Raw genomic sequence first — 13,221 nt, forward strand, 5'->3', positions numbered from 1 at the left:
CCATATGATCTCAATGAAAGGCTAGGAAACCCGGATTCTGCTGAGGAGCTGCGGACTCCCTTTTCACAATCTTTGGCATGTAGTTAGTGGTAAGTGAATCTGGGATCTCCTGAAAGGGAGGCACAGAAGCACTGGTGAGCACAGGCCCGATGAAATCTTTCCCCACATGGTGCTGCTGAGGGGTCTCAAGCTTGACTCACTGAGGGGGGCTGTTGCAGTCCAGAGACTCGCTCGAGGAGGGGTAAACAAGCAGGGTAACATCATGTTTAGGAATATGGAGAGCTGTCTGCTCCTTTGGGGATAGAGATGGGCCTTACGACACTCATTTTACTTTTTGAGCCCAAGTCTCAAGAGTTGAAAGGCTGCTGCACTAACTCTGCCAAATTTACTGAAGATGTCTAGTTCAAAGAGGAATGAATTGAGGGCAGTCCTATGGATTGTGTTGTACCAGAAGTCAGACTAGATGATTACGCTGGTCCCTTATAATGTATGAATCTTCTGTATACACACTTAAGATAGACAAGGGAGGGGTGAAGGCTGGTGTAAGAGAGAGAGGATGGTGTGGCACATGAGGGGGTCCCCTCTACTCAGAGCTCTCAGTTTAGAAAATGTAAAGGCCCACTCCAGCAGGGGATGCTCTGCTAGTATTGTGCTAGTGTTAAGCTCATGAGAACTCATTGGCCTTGTCTACACACAAGCTTGCACTGGTTTATTTTGATTTAGCTTATGTTGGGAAGGATTTGATATAAAGTAAATTGACATAAGCCATTTATAAGCTGATTTGAATGTTCACACAGGAATTTGCCTCCATTTAACTAAACCACAACAACCTGGGCAAGCTTTGAGTGTAGACAAGCCCAGAGTTCCTTCCTGGGGTGCTGAATACATTTCTCCCCAGTTAGAGGGAATGATACTCTGATCCACCCAGGATGGATCCACAATCCTATTCACATACGGGTTTCCGTGCCTAAGTTGCAATCTGTGTACCACTCAGCTCTGCCAGGTAAACAGCAATGCAGAGAGGCAGGAGGGATGGACAGAGATGAGCCCAATACACAAAACTCCATAACTCAAATCAGTCGGTGATTCAGCATTCAGATTTATAGCTGCAGCACTAGGAAGCACCAGTAGTAGCAGCAGCAGGAGAGAGAAGTGGCAGAGGCAGATGTTGCTCAGCTGTGGTCACTGACTCAAGGAGGAGACAAGTGTCTGCCTCTTCTGTGACTAGCCAGAGGAAATGCAGTCATCATGTTCAAAATTAAAATCATATATGCTATATATAATGGGAGAGAAAGAGAGGAAGAACATTTCTGTTCTCAGGGCTCTATTTATGGGTGCTAACAGTCCCCAGGTGCAGAGTTAGTCAACATAATAACATCCTGGAGGAAACCTGCCTTTTTTTCTTTTTTTTTTTCTTTTTTTGCGTTTGGGTGACTCTCTTACTGTTGTAGCTTTAAAAAAAAAAATGGCAGGAGAGTGGGAAACCCAATCAGCCTCAAGGAGAAAATCTGCAGCTGCTGAGGCAAACTCTCACTTGCAACAGGCAAACCTTTCTAACTGGAACAAGTGCCACTGAACAAGGGAGGGTCTGTATATCTCAGAAGCTGGATAACCTGCTTTCCAGGCCCTTTAGTGACTTAGTCTACCTTCCGTGTACACCTACTTGGACGGTCACATAAAAGCCAAATGCTCAGCTAGTAAAAATCAGCAGAGCTCCTAGGCTTCAGTGGAGCGTTGCTGATTCATGCCAGCTGAGAACCTGGCCCCAGACGTGCTTTTTAAAACATTCTATCAAAAAACCCATGTTAAGAGGATATGACGGCTGCATGGCTGAGCACTCATGAGTCAGGAGACAGCAACGTTAAGGCTGCATGGGTGGGGCAAGAGTAAAGAGGATTCAAAAAGCCTCCCCTCACGTCTGTTTCAAAGCCAGGACGGATCATAGGCCCTGAATTCCCAAAGCATAAGGACTGGGGAACCCTAGTACCAGCAGCAGCCCTAGAAACCTCACAGGAGCAGGGATGAAAGGGCCATGACTCTAGCTCTCCTTCATCTCAGCCTTGGGAGGAAGGGGAGTGGGTGCTCTATCCTGTTAAAGGGTAGGGGAGATGCTATCACGCTGTGTAGTGTCCTGTTCTCCTGGAGCTGTCCCCCCGCAGGACCAGATACAGGCTTTGCACAGCTGCCTGGGCAGTGACCAGTGGAGAGGAAGGCAGGCGGGAGGAAGGAAGGGAGGCATAACCAGAACTAGAAACAAACACTCTTACCTTCTGTTGGAGGGAAGCAGAATGGGAAATAAAAAGAAACAAAAATACAGGTATCAGATCTTTCCCTTTTCTTTTAAAAACCTGGCATGAGCTAAGTGCTTTCGAAAGGAGGGGGAAGGGAAGACTGGTGGAACCAGAAGAGTGCAGCCAGGTGCTGGGCAAACTTCCCCCTCACAGCTCTGTCAGTGCACCTTAATCCAGGCCCAGAGCACCCAAAGCTATTCCAGCCCAGAGCCTCTCCTGAGCAGGGACTGCCAGTCAGGTTGCGCAGTGCGAGGTTCCTTTTTGTTGAGTAGCTTTATGTGGCAGCAGGACCCCCCGAGGGGAAAGGCAAACACTTCTATCAAAATTCACATTATCTTAACCAGTGTGAAAAAAATCCTCAACACTTCCTGAAAACCAATGCACATTCAACGGGTGATTTGCTTCACCCCACCCCTGACCACTTGTTCTAAAACGTCAATCTTGAGTACAGACTTAACCCAGAAATTAACATGAGTGCGTAGAGAGAAGAGACGCTGGCCCCCCTGACTGCTGGAGGCAAGTATCAGTTGTGCTTTGGCTGCATTCATTTTGCCTGAGCATGCATCATTTTTAAAGGCAACAGATGCACCAAAATCCAAGCTACTGGAGTCCTTTAAACCACAACATACTCTCCTTAAATGACATCCAATGTCTGATTTAAAACAAAGAAAGAAGAAAATTAGGAGTTAAAATTTCTGGATCAGATCCTCACCTTGTGTAAATCAGCATAGCTCCATTAATTTTACACCAAGGATCTGACCTGTAGTTCCAATACTTAGCTGCCCTTTTGTGGTAGGTGGTTTAGAATATGTGACCTGCAAATTGCCTACAGATGATAAATCTTTGCAACCCTAAGGACATGCGGTGTATTCAGGGAGGAGTGTCAGCCACAGTTATACTATCAAATATTTTAGACCACAAATTTTACCTGCCTAAAACCTGTTTTAATCGGGTGAGTAATCTCTTCCAAACTCTAAATCTTTTCTTTTTTGAAAAACCCAGCATGCTGTTATGCAGAAATGAAAACACAACAGCCCATGTGTATGCACATGACCCTGTAACACAGGGCTCATAGACTCATAAATTTTCTGGAGGGCTTGGCAAGAGTGCATTGCTTGGTTTGGGAATGGGAGCAAGACCATATGGCTAGGATCCAACCAAGAGACCACATCGAGGTTACTCAAGGAAACTGCAGGTTTACAATCGCCTCACCATACAACCATGAGTTAACAGTTCTGGAGATAGCAGTGCAAAGAGAGCTGCCAGGAAGAGAAAGGAAGGGGCATAACAAAGAGAAAAGGGAGCAAAGAAGGTTCAGTCACCATCCTTATAGTGTGTGGGCATTCTGGTGGTATGGGGGAAACTTCAATCTTGGAAGTGTGGTGAGCATAGTACTGGCGTGGTGGAGACCCCAGTTATGGTAGCGTGGTGGGCACGATGCCATGGCAGAGCCCCCAGTCTTAGCACTCTTAGAGGAGAAGCACTACCACAAAAATGATTGGTGGTTAGTAGAAAATGCACATCTGAAGTACCTGGGTGGATGCAGATCAGGCACATTTTAATGGGGATTCACCTGGCCCTTGGGCAAGTGGAGCAAGGAGAGGAGAGACTGAGAGTTGCAAATCTCCTAGAGTGTTGGCTCCTTGGAGAGCTGTAGCTGGAAGCCTCAGAGGAGGCCACTGCAGTCTGTCCTCCCAGCAGGGCAGCTGCACCCAGGGAGAGGTGGGTAAAGATTAAGCAGATAAGAAGTAAGAAACAAAAGGCAACACTTCAAAAGGAGAGGTGAGTGACGGTTAGCAGGGGTACTCCCTCCCAAACAAGAGAAATTAAAGGATGTTCTCATGCAGTCAGCTCTTGTTTGGCTTGTACCAGGGCTGGGATAAAGGACTATGGCAAAAACAGCTAAAATCCACTTACCACAGTAGAGTCAACCTTTGGTCCCCCATCATCTGCCACCACTGTTAAAGTGTAGAAATCCCCTTTCTCTCGATCCACCTTGCCTTTGACTGTGACCACACCCTACCAGGAACAAACAAAGATTGTGAATACCCAACCCAATGCCGTGCTTACTGATCAAGCACCTACAGCCTTGGCCCAATGGGCCACTGTACACTACTTACAGTGATTCCATTGATCTTGAACAAGGACAGTGCCCGGGCATTGGTGTTGGGGTCAAACTTGTAGGTGATCTGGTTCAGATTGTCAATGGAGCGTGCCTGGACGCGCAGCACCTCAGAGCCTGTGGGGATGTTCTCTGTGATCACTGCCTCATAAGTAATGTTTGAGAACTGCACAGCCTCATCCAGTTCATTCAATAGGCTGACATAGACGCTGCAGAAACCTTGGTTGTTGGGAGGTGCCTGGTCTGTGGCAGAGACATTCATCAGGTAACTGGTTTTTGTCTCATAATCCAGGTAGTCGATGGTGGTGATAAGGCCAGTGCTCTCATCAATTTCAAACTTCCCCTCAGAGCCGGAGAGGATTTTATAATTCACCAGACCTCCATTCCCTGGGGCAGGAATAAATTATCAGAGTTAGACTGGACTTCACAGAGAAACAGAGGAGGCCAAGGGTCCCCAAACTTTGCCTAATAGGTCAGCTTGCTGAGAGTCTCGGGGGTGTCCCTAATCTGCCTAAAATAAAAGAGGTTGCTGATATTCTTACATCTATATGGAGGTGCAGCGTGGAGAGACTACAAGTCCCAGAATGTAATGTTCCATCTTAATCCGAGTTCGCTGAAACACGACAAGCCAAGACAGGTTAACCCTACCCACAGAACACTGGTTTTTATCGTTTCTTTTATTGTTTTAATGATTTTTCCTCTAAGCTGCCCTAAGGTACTAATGAGATGGTATGACAAACCTCCTCCCTTCCCTGAGAACATTTGGGACAAAGTTAGTGACTAAATGCCCATCCATCAATGGGCTGGCCTCTGGTGTCTGGAGTTAAAGAACCCCAAATCAGAGGAACTGGACTGGTCATAGGCTGCAGGCTTTACAGATTGTCTAGCCTCCATCCGTTATTTTAAGCACTAATCTGCATCCATTGCACTCCCAGACCAAGAGTGGGGAAAGGAAGGCAAGAATCCACTCACACAACCAGAGACAGATGGTGTGATCCCACAACACGCTGGAGAGCAGTGATGGCAGATTTTTGCAGCTCACCATAACCTTACCTGTGTCTCGATCAGTTGCCCGGACAACTGTGACAGAAGTTCCAATCCCTGCAGTCTCTCGCAGTCCCAGACGGTTGTACTGCCATTGGGTAAACACAGGCACCTCATCGTTTACATCTTCCACATACACTATCACCTGGGGAATCCCCAAAACAAGCCATTAGTGTACTGTGCACTGCCTGGAAGTTGTCCTGAAAAAAAGAATGAGAAAAAGGCTTCCCTTGGCAGAGGGATCTGCCCTCTTCTATTTCAGAGACTGGAAGCCTCTCCACAGACCAGTACTGTCAGACTCCAGACATTCAAACACTCACTACCTCAATGGACACCACTAGGAGAAGTTACAAGTACAAATCAGGATATTCCCCCCGTGCCTGTGAGTCCATCTCATATAACTTCAATAAAAAGAAAAGAAAAAAATATGTAGTTGGAAAATTGATGATAATAAAATGGTTGCCCAATTTTGTGGGGTTTTTTGCCAACCCATCACCACATTTGTGACTTTGTTTTATTTGCTTCAGGAGATGGCTTGGTGGCCTGAAACACCTGGCGCCCCCGGAACGACTAGTTCTAATCATGGTAGAGCTGACTCAGCCCTTCCTCCTTCTGAGGTAGATACAATTTGAATTCTCTGCACTTTACTGTGTGGGAGTCATTGAGATCAGACCTTAAAAAATGAGATCCTGTTTGTGCCACATAGACATGAATTATCCTGGGGTAAATTATGTAAGTGTTGGGGTCCACTCCAGTGTGTAGGCCAAAATATCATTTTCTCCACAAATGGTGCGCTGCATACTAGCTATCTGCCAACTTGTTCCTGGCCTCCTCCCTCCACATCTGAATGGTGGTGTTTGTGTATGGCCTCAATCCTGTGATTACATCTACACAGGCAGACTCCTGCATCCATGGAGAGCTCTGCTGAAGTCAGTGGGTCTCCATGCAGTAGAGATTCACCTACATGAGATTGCAGGATTAGGGACTGGATCATGAAGTTCTTTGGGATCCTTCCAGAAGAATGGAGTTGCACCGATAACAATTACTGCTACTACTGTCTGTTTTATGTAAATGTATCACTGGCCACACACCTGTATTTTCAAACAGATCAAGATTACAAAGCCATAATGCGAAAACAGCAAAAGAAAGCTAAGAAAGCAGAACTGTCAATTCAAAAAGGAGGGAAATGTGCATACTTGGACAAATATTGGGCAAATGTAGTCATATGGTAAAACAATTGTTCAATAACATGTTGTCTGTGTATGTATATTGTGTTCTGAAGTGATTATGTATCTTCTTTTTCCTAACTTGTAACTAAATAAATTCAACATAAACCATTTCTAACAGCTTGAAAATAATTCCCTTTGCAGATGATCCCCTTGCCACTTTTCAGCCTAATTACGTTGTGAAATGGCACAGAAAAATATCCTCCACCCAAAAGCAGCACTCATAGAATTTCCATCAGTCATTTCTACAGCACTTTGCTGACAGTTCCATATATGCTGACATTGAACCACAAAGGGTGGAAAGTACCAACATTTGATGAAACCGCTCTAATATTTTGCACTAAAAACCTTTTCACAAAGTTTTGTCTGGTTTTACCACTACCCACCTGTTACTCCAGGTCTAGTCACGGGCTCTTCATCACTTCTGCTGATGGCCCTCACTAGCCCAGGGCCACCCTCACTCTGGTGTAGCTCCTCACTGGCTCTGCCGCACCCTCCCCCCCCACCTCAAACTCGGCAATGTCCTTACCCTAACAGAGCTCCTCATTGATCCTTGTTCACTGTTGTAGGCTTCCACCTCCAGGACGTGGGAGGAATTGTGTTCTCGGTCCAGGTGTCGTAAGCCCCGCATGACCAGCCCACTGCTGGGGTTGATCCGAAAGTGATTGTAATTGTTTCCTACCAGTAAACAAACACCACACAACAGAGTGCATCTCAATCAGTTCCCCACATGGAAAAATATCTTGAGATCACCACACACAGCAAAGCAGAACTGTGGAAGAGTGAACCAGAGATGATACTTGTGTTGCTAAGCATTGTAACAGGCATACATCCCCACAACATTTGTTCATTGCCTTTGAGTATCAAGCCTCATCCATACTAAACACAACCCAAAACACCTTTTAAAGTTGGTTTAACTAGCAGAGTTTAATCCCCATCCACACCACAGAGAACACCACACTCATTAAACCATTTTCAACAAAACTGTGCTCAGCAGACATCCTCTCCCTTTGCAGGGCCCCATCAAGGGTCTAGAGTGTGGTTGTGACAAGTTTAAAAAATATGTTGTGTGGATGCAAATCACGTTAATTCCCCCCAAAAGGTTTAAGAGGTAGTAATGTGGACTGGGCTGTAATGGGTCAGGATTGCAGTGTAACTACATTGGAGTAACGCTTTTTGAGAACTAACTGCCTTTAACTCATATAACTGGAAGTTTTACATCAATATGGAATTACTTATCCTTACTCCTTTGGATTCGTATTTAGAACATATGTTGTTAGAATTTAGATGCATTAACTATATTATTATGCTGTCATCCATCTCAGTGATGTAGGTAACAATGTCAATCTGATAGCTATTGCAGGTTTCAAAAAGCAAAACGGCAATGTAACTACAGTGTGATTGCGGTGCAACTACAGTTATTATAGTGTATCCCAAACTGTCAAGGACTTATCTCTTCTGACCATAAATATTAAAATGAATATTAATTACATATAAAAATTAAAATAGAAAATTAAAATTAAGATGAAGTTTAAGACATAGGGAAAGGGGCATTTCTGTTGGCTGTAGGGCAGGCCAAAGAGCCACAATGTGATGAAATACTCACATCATGCAAGATTGCCAGCGTGCTTATCTGGCCAAAAGGTGATGATAAAGCTTCAGTTAACCCAATCATATGGGCACAGGATTCCCTGTTGCAAAGAGGCACCTGGACTTACCCTTGACAATTCTGTACCACACTCGCCCATTAACACCTTCATCCGCATCTGTGGCTTTCACCTTCAAAAGAAAAAAGAAGCCAGTAAAGGCCAGCAATTTTCAAATTATACCTAACGCCCTCTCCTTCTCCTGTCCTTATGCAAGGCCAAAAGCAGATACACAGGACTGTCTCATTTCCCCAAATCCTCTGGGTCATAGGGGCACATCTTTAAATGACCCTATTTCCCAATGAGTTCAGAACCAGAGGGCCCTTTCCCTATGGAAATCTCAGCTCAACTGTGGTTTAAGTGCATGGATGGACCTTTCTGTTGCTCTGCACTGTGAGTGAGGATGCTCCTTGGTCTGCTCTGCCTAGGGCAGGAAGTAAAAAAAAACCCATATATATATGTGTGTGTAATGACACCAGATTTAGCAATTGGATAAAACTTCAAGTGAGTGTAAGACTGCACTGGACAGCGTCTAATTGATCAGACAGCATTCAGCAGCAAAAGACAAAATGAGCCAGAGAGAAATAAAAAATGGAAACATTTCATTAAAAAATCATCAGTGTATACATTCACGTGTCTGTTTCTCTCACCACCTGGATGTTGCCCTTGTTCAGTGTTACCCTGCTCCATCTGACACACAGGAAATCTGGCAGAGTTTAGGTCATTAGAAAGGAGAGGTGACTATATCCAATGCACCTGACCCCTGCCTTTGACTTAACATTGTTGTAGTTGTCTGGTTGCACAGCTATACTTCCTTTGCTTCTAGGATGCACATCAAAATGCTTCCAGAGAAGGGAACTGGTTGGGTCACAGAATCTGTAACGGGCTCAGGAGCCTTTCACCTCTTGGCCATCAGTTCAAACCAAGTCCAGTTCAGCACTGACTGAAAGTCATTACAGTCTGAGCAATATTCTCTGGTCCATGTGAAATCAATGGGTCAAAATCCTCATGGACAGGTGTCCATATGACAATACCACCACCACCACATCTGGAACTAATTTTCATGCTAGTTGGCAGTCTAAACAGATAGGACAAGGACTGAACTGTCATTGAAATTGACCTAAACCCTCTCTTCACTACAGGTGATCAAGGCTGGAGGCAGATTGAAGAAGCTTATGCTGCTTTTGCCTGTACTATCCCACATTCTGTGGGTAAACAGACTTCAACTTCCAGGGTTGTCACACCAACACTAAATTAAGTAACAAATAACCAACTTCTGAGACCAGAAGGCTAGGTCAGGGCCCAAGCATAATTTTTTCGGGCCCAGTACAAACTTGTAACACGGGGCCCCTCCCACACACATACATACAAACTCTCATCCCATACATACAATCTCATGAGACATGAAAAAGGTTTGAATTCTGAGTTTACAGTTATATATTCTACTTTTCTGAAAAATGCCCCTCCTCCCGCCCAATCTCCAGCAAATCTCACAAGAGCTGGACAATAGATACATTGATACAGGGAAATAAGTTTCTATAAATATCCTCAGGCCTGATCTACAATTTAGCCTTAAATTTTTCCTCATGGTAATGGGGGTTGCAGCCTGGGCCAGGCCAGGCCCCACAGGGCCTCCGGCCCCGGTAAAGTGTACCCTTCCCCACCCCCCATGTGGGGGCCTTGGCCTACGTATACTTGATCTGACAGCTGTGAGTAAGTGAATTAAATGATTGAAACACAGACACTAAATATTGGTTAAAAAAAAAAATAGCGTGCCTGTCAAATTTTGGCATACCGAAGAAAGCAGAGGGCTTAGAATGCCCAACCTGCTGTCCCCTGCACATTCACATATCACAGGCTGTAGTCAGCCTAAGCTAACTGGGGACCCCAAGATTCCATATAACTAGTGTTCAGTAACATATTTGTCTGTGATCTGGAAAAGGGGGAAACATCTGTAGATAACACAAAATTATTTAGGTTAGCTAAGACTAGCAAAGATGCCAGAGAACTTCAGAGGGACCTAAGAAAGCTAGGGGAACTGGCAGCATGATGGCAGATGAAATTTATTCTTGACACATGCAAGGGAATGCACATGCAAGAAATAAGTTGAATTTCTCCAACACATTGCTTTAAAGATTCAGGAAAAATACCTTGGTGTCATGATAGACAGCTCAATGAAAACCTCTGCTCAATGTGCAACAGCTGTTCTCAAGAAACAGACAAAATGTTAGGATATACATAAGCAATTGGATAGAACAGTGGTGGTTCTCAAACTTCATTGCCCCGCAACCCCCTTTGAATGACAAAAATTATACAACCCCAGGAGGAGGGACCAAAGCCTGAGCCCAAACCTCACTACGTGGGTGGTGTGTGCACACGCAAAACTGAAGGGCCGAAGCTGAAGACTAAGGGCTTCAGCCCCAGGTGGTGGTGGTGGTGGTGGTGGTGGGTGAGGGGGTTTGTAACCTGAGCCCGGCCACCCAGGACTGAAGCTCTCAGACTTTGGCTTCAGCCCCATGCCCCAGCAAGTTTAAGGCCAGCCTTGGTGACCCCATTAAAATGGGGTTGAGACCCACTTTGGGGTCCTGACCCACAATTTGAGAACCGCTCGGATGGATGACACTGAAAACGTTATGGTGACATTATATACATCTGTGGTATGCCCTCCCCAGGAGCAGTGTTCAGTTCTGCTCCAGCTATCTCTAAAAAGATAGCGCAGAAGTACAGCAGGTGCTGGGGAAAAGGGGAGGGACAAAAATTAGTACCAGCATAGAATGACTTCCAGATGAAGAGAGACTGAAAAGATTGGGCTGCTTAGTTTAGACTGGGGATGAATAAGAGGGGCATGATGGAAGTATACAGTAGTGAATAGTACAGAGAAGGTCAAGTGGGTGCTCCTATTTACCCTTTCACAAGGTGACATTCAATTAACTTAAAAGGCAGCACATTTAAGACAGATAGCAATATTACTTATGGACTAGAGCCAGCAACCCTGGTAACTCATGGACTCAAATCACGGAGCTATAAAAAAAAGCTTCATGTAGATGATGAGACCATCCATAGTTACACTAGGTAGCATATATTGTATTATATTATATATAGGCAACATAACCCGCATGGTTCAGAGCAAAGCAAACCCTAGTTGAGGGGATTGGGAAGAAACGTCTTTTCTGGACAAGTTATTCCAAAAATGTCCATTATGGGTTTCTTTGCATCGTACTCTGAAACATTTGGTTCTGGCCAGTATCAGAGACAAATTACTGGACTGGATGGATCACAGGAGGACAATTTCTATGTCCTAGATATACAGAGTTGAATGAAATGTTGCCAAAACACTTGGGGAGACTTTACTCAATGGTTCCACCTGGTGTTTCTATCACACACTGCAGAGTTTCCTCTCCCCCTCCCACTCCTCCCCCCCGCCCCAAGCACTTTCCAGGAACCCGCCCCCCGAGCATCCTTCCTGCCCAGCCTGGCTTCAGAGCTGCTACAGCAAATCCTCCAACACCGCAGCTATTAGCAGCCTTTAAGCAGAGCACTGAGGGGGTGGAGTGTATGTGTGTCTAATGCCTCCTGCTTCAGGTGAATCAAACTTTTCTAGTTTCCTTTCAAGGAGAGAAACAAATGCTCCTCTTCCCCCACTACAGAGAAGAAAAACAAGTGGAAATTGTGACTACTGCTCTGCAAAATGACAGAGGTGAAAAAATGCATCAATGTGCAGGAATTTGGGGAATTTCTCAAACATTTTTCTTGGGCTGCTTTGCCATGTAGATATAAACATTTCATTCTGTGAGGGTGTATGTTTTGGCTGAAAATGTTAGGGAATAGTCTGTTTTTACAAAGCAGAAAGGGGATTTACAACAAAAACTCCAGAAATGGCATTACAAAAAGGGTTTTATTTTGCCTTGTTGCAAAACACATGTAGGCCCAAATGACCAGATGTGGCCACTACACAGGGATGCCTCAATTCATGGATGCCTAGCTTCAAACACCTTTGGGCAAGTTGCCAAAGCACCCACAACTCTAAATGACATTAATGGGAGTCTCAGGCTCTCAGCACTTCTGAAAATCGGGTCCGAGGGGCCTTCACTGGGGCACACAAAAAGTGAAGACAGCCCAAGTTAGTGGCCATTTTTTGCAAATGTTGAGCTCACAATCTCAAATTGTCCAGTTTTCCTTCTTGTGTCACATGTTTCCTCCTCAGTGCCTGTCCAGTCCATGTCCCCCAGGCAGGTATAAGGCTCTCACCTTACAGCACAACTCATAGCACTCCCATTCCCTCCCCTCCGTCTGACAAAAACACCATTATTTTAGACATTTCTAGCTGGAAGCACAAGGCTAGTTTTTCTGCTGTCCTGGCACAGTCTCATTTTCAAAGCCAACCGTGGCTTGGTCTGGGCCCATTTTTACTTACCTGTGAGCTCATTTTCTCTGAAAAGAGGACCTATTTCCAAATGAAAAGGGTGTAAAATGTAGCATATTTTGGGGTGCCTTGAGACCATTTTCAAGTTAGTAATGACATGGAGGAAAAGCTCACATTTCAACCAGCTTTGCCATTCCTGCCAAGCAAATTATTTAACATATCTCTGCCATCGGGCTTTGAGTCTGTGAGCTCATTTCTGGGACAGGATTGCATTGGCTCTCTGTTACCATGCCAGGACCGGATAAACCAGATATGGGGGAGGGCAGTGTGGTTCAGAGACTTATTTCCGCAGGCTAATAATTCCTAAGCATACCCAGAGTGTCTAGGTGGTGATATCAGCTTGCCTGCTAAGTAGCTGGAGGTCCCAAATGAAGGAGAGAAAGTCAGAAGAGGGTGGTGTTGAGGAAAACCAGAGGAAAGGGAAGAAGAGGAAGATTCTTAGCAGAGTTTAGTGCCGTTCCTTAGGCTC

General features: G+C 45.1%; 1 protein-coding gene across 1 annotated transcript in view; it reads right to left on the bottom strand.

Moving 5' to 3' along the window:
- Positions 1-13,221, bottom strand: part of CDH23 (cadherin related 23) — a 454,320-nt gene that overhangs the window by 102,360 nt on the left and 338,739 nt on the right. Inside the window, exons 28-32 of the mRNA XM_067552666.1 lie at positions 8,402-8,462; positions 7,213-7,361; positions 5,467-5,602; positions 4,412-4,800; positions 4,209-4,310 (exon numbers count right to left, since the gene is read on the bottom strand). Of these exons, the coding sequence (XP_067408767.1) occupies positions 4,209-4,310; positions 4,412-4,800; positions 5,467-5,602; positions 7,213-7,361; positions 8,402-8,462 (837 nt within the window). The remainder of the gene's footprint in view (positions 1-4,208; positions 4,311-4,411; positions 4,801-5,466; positions 5,603-7,212; positions 7,362-8,401; positions 8,463-13,221) is intronic.

Source organism: Emydura macquarii, unplaced genomic scaffold, assembly GCF_026122565.2.
Source record: "Emydura macquarii macquarii isolate MOO-44397 ecotype Brisbane River unplaced genomic scaffold, CSIRO-AGI_Emac_v2 contig_1390, whole genome shotgun sequence".
NCBI classification, from domain to species: Eukaryota; Metazoa; Chordata; order Testudines; family Chelidae; genus Emydura; species Emydura macquarii.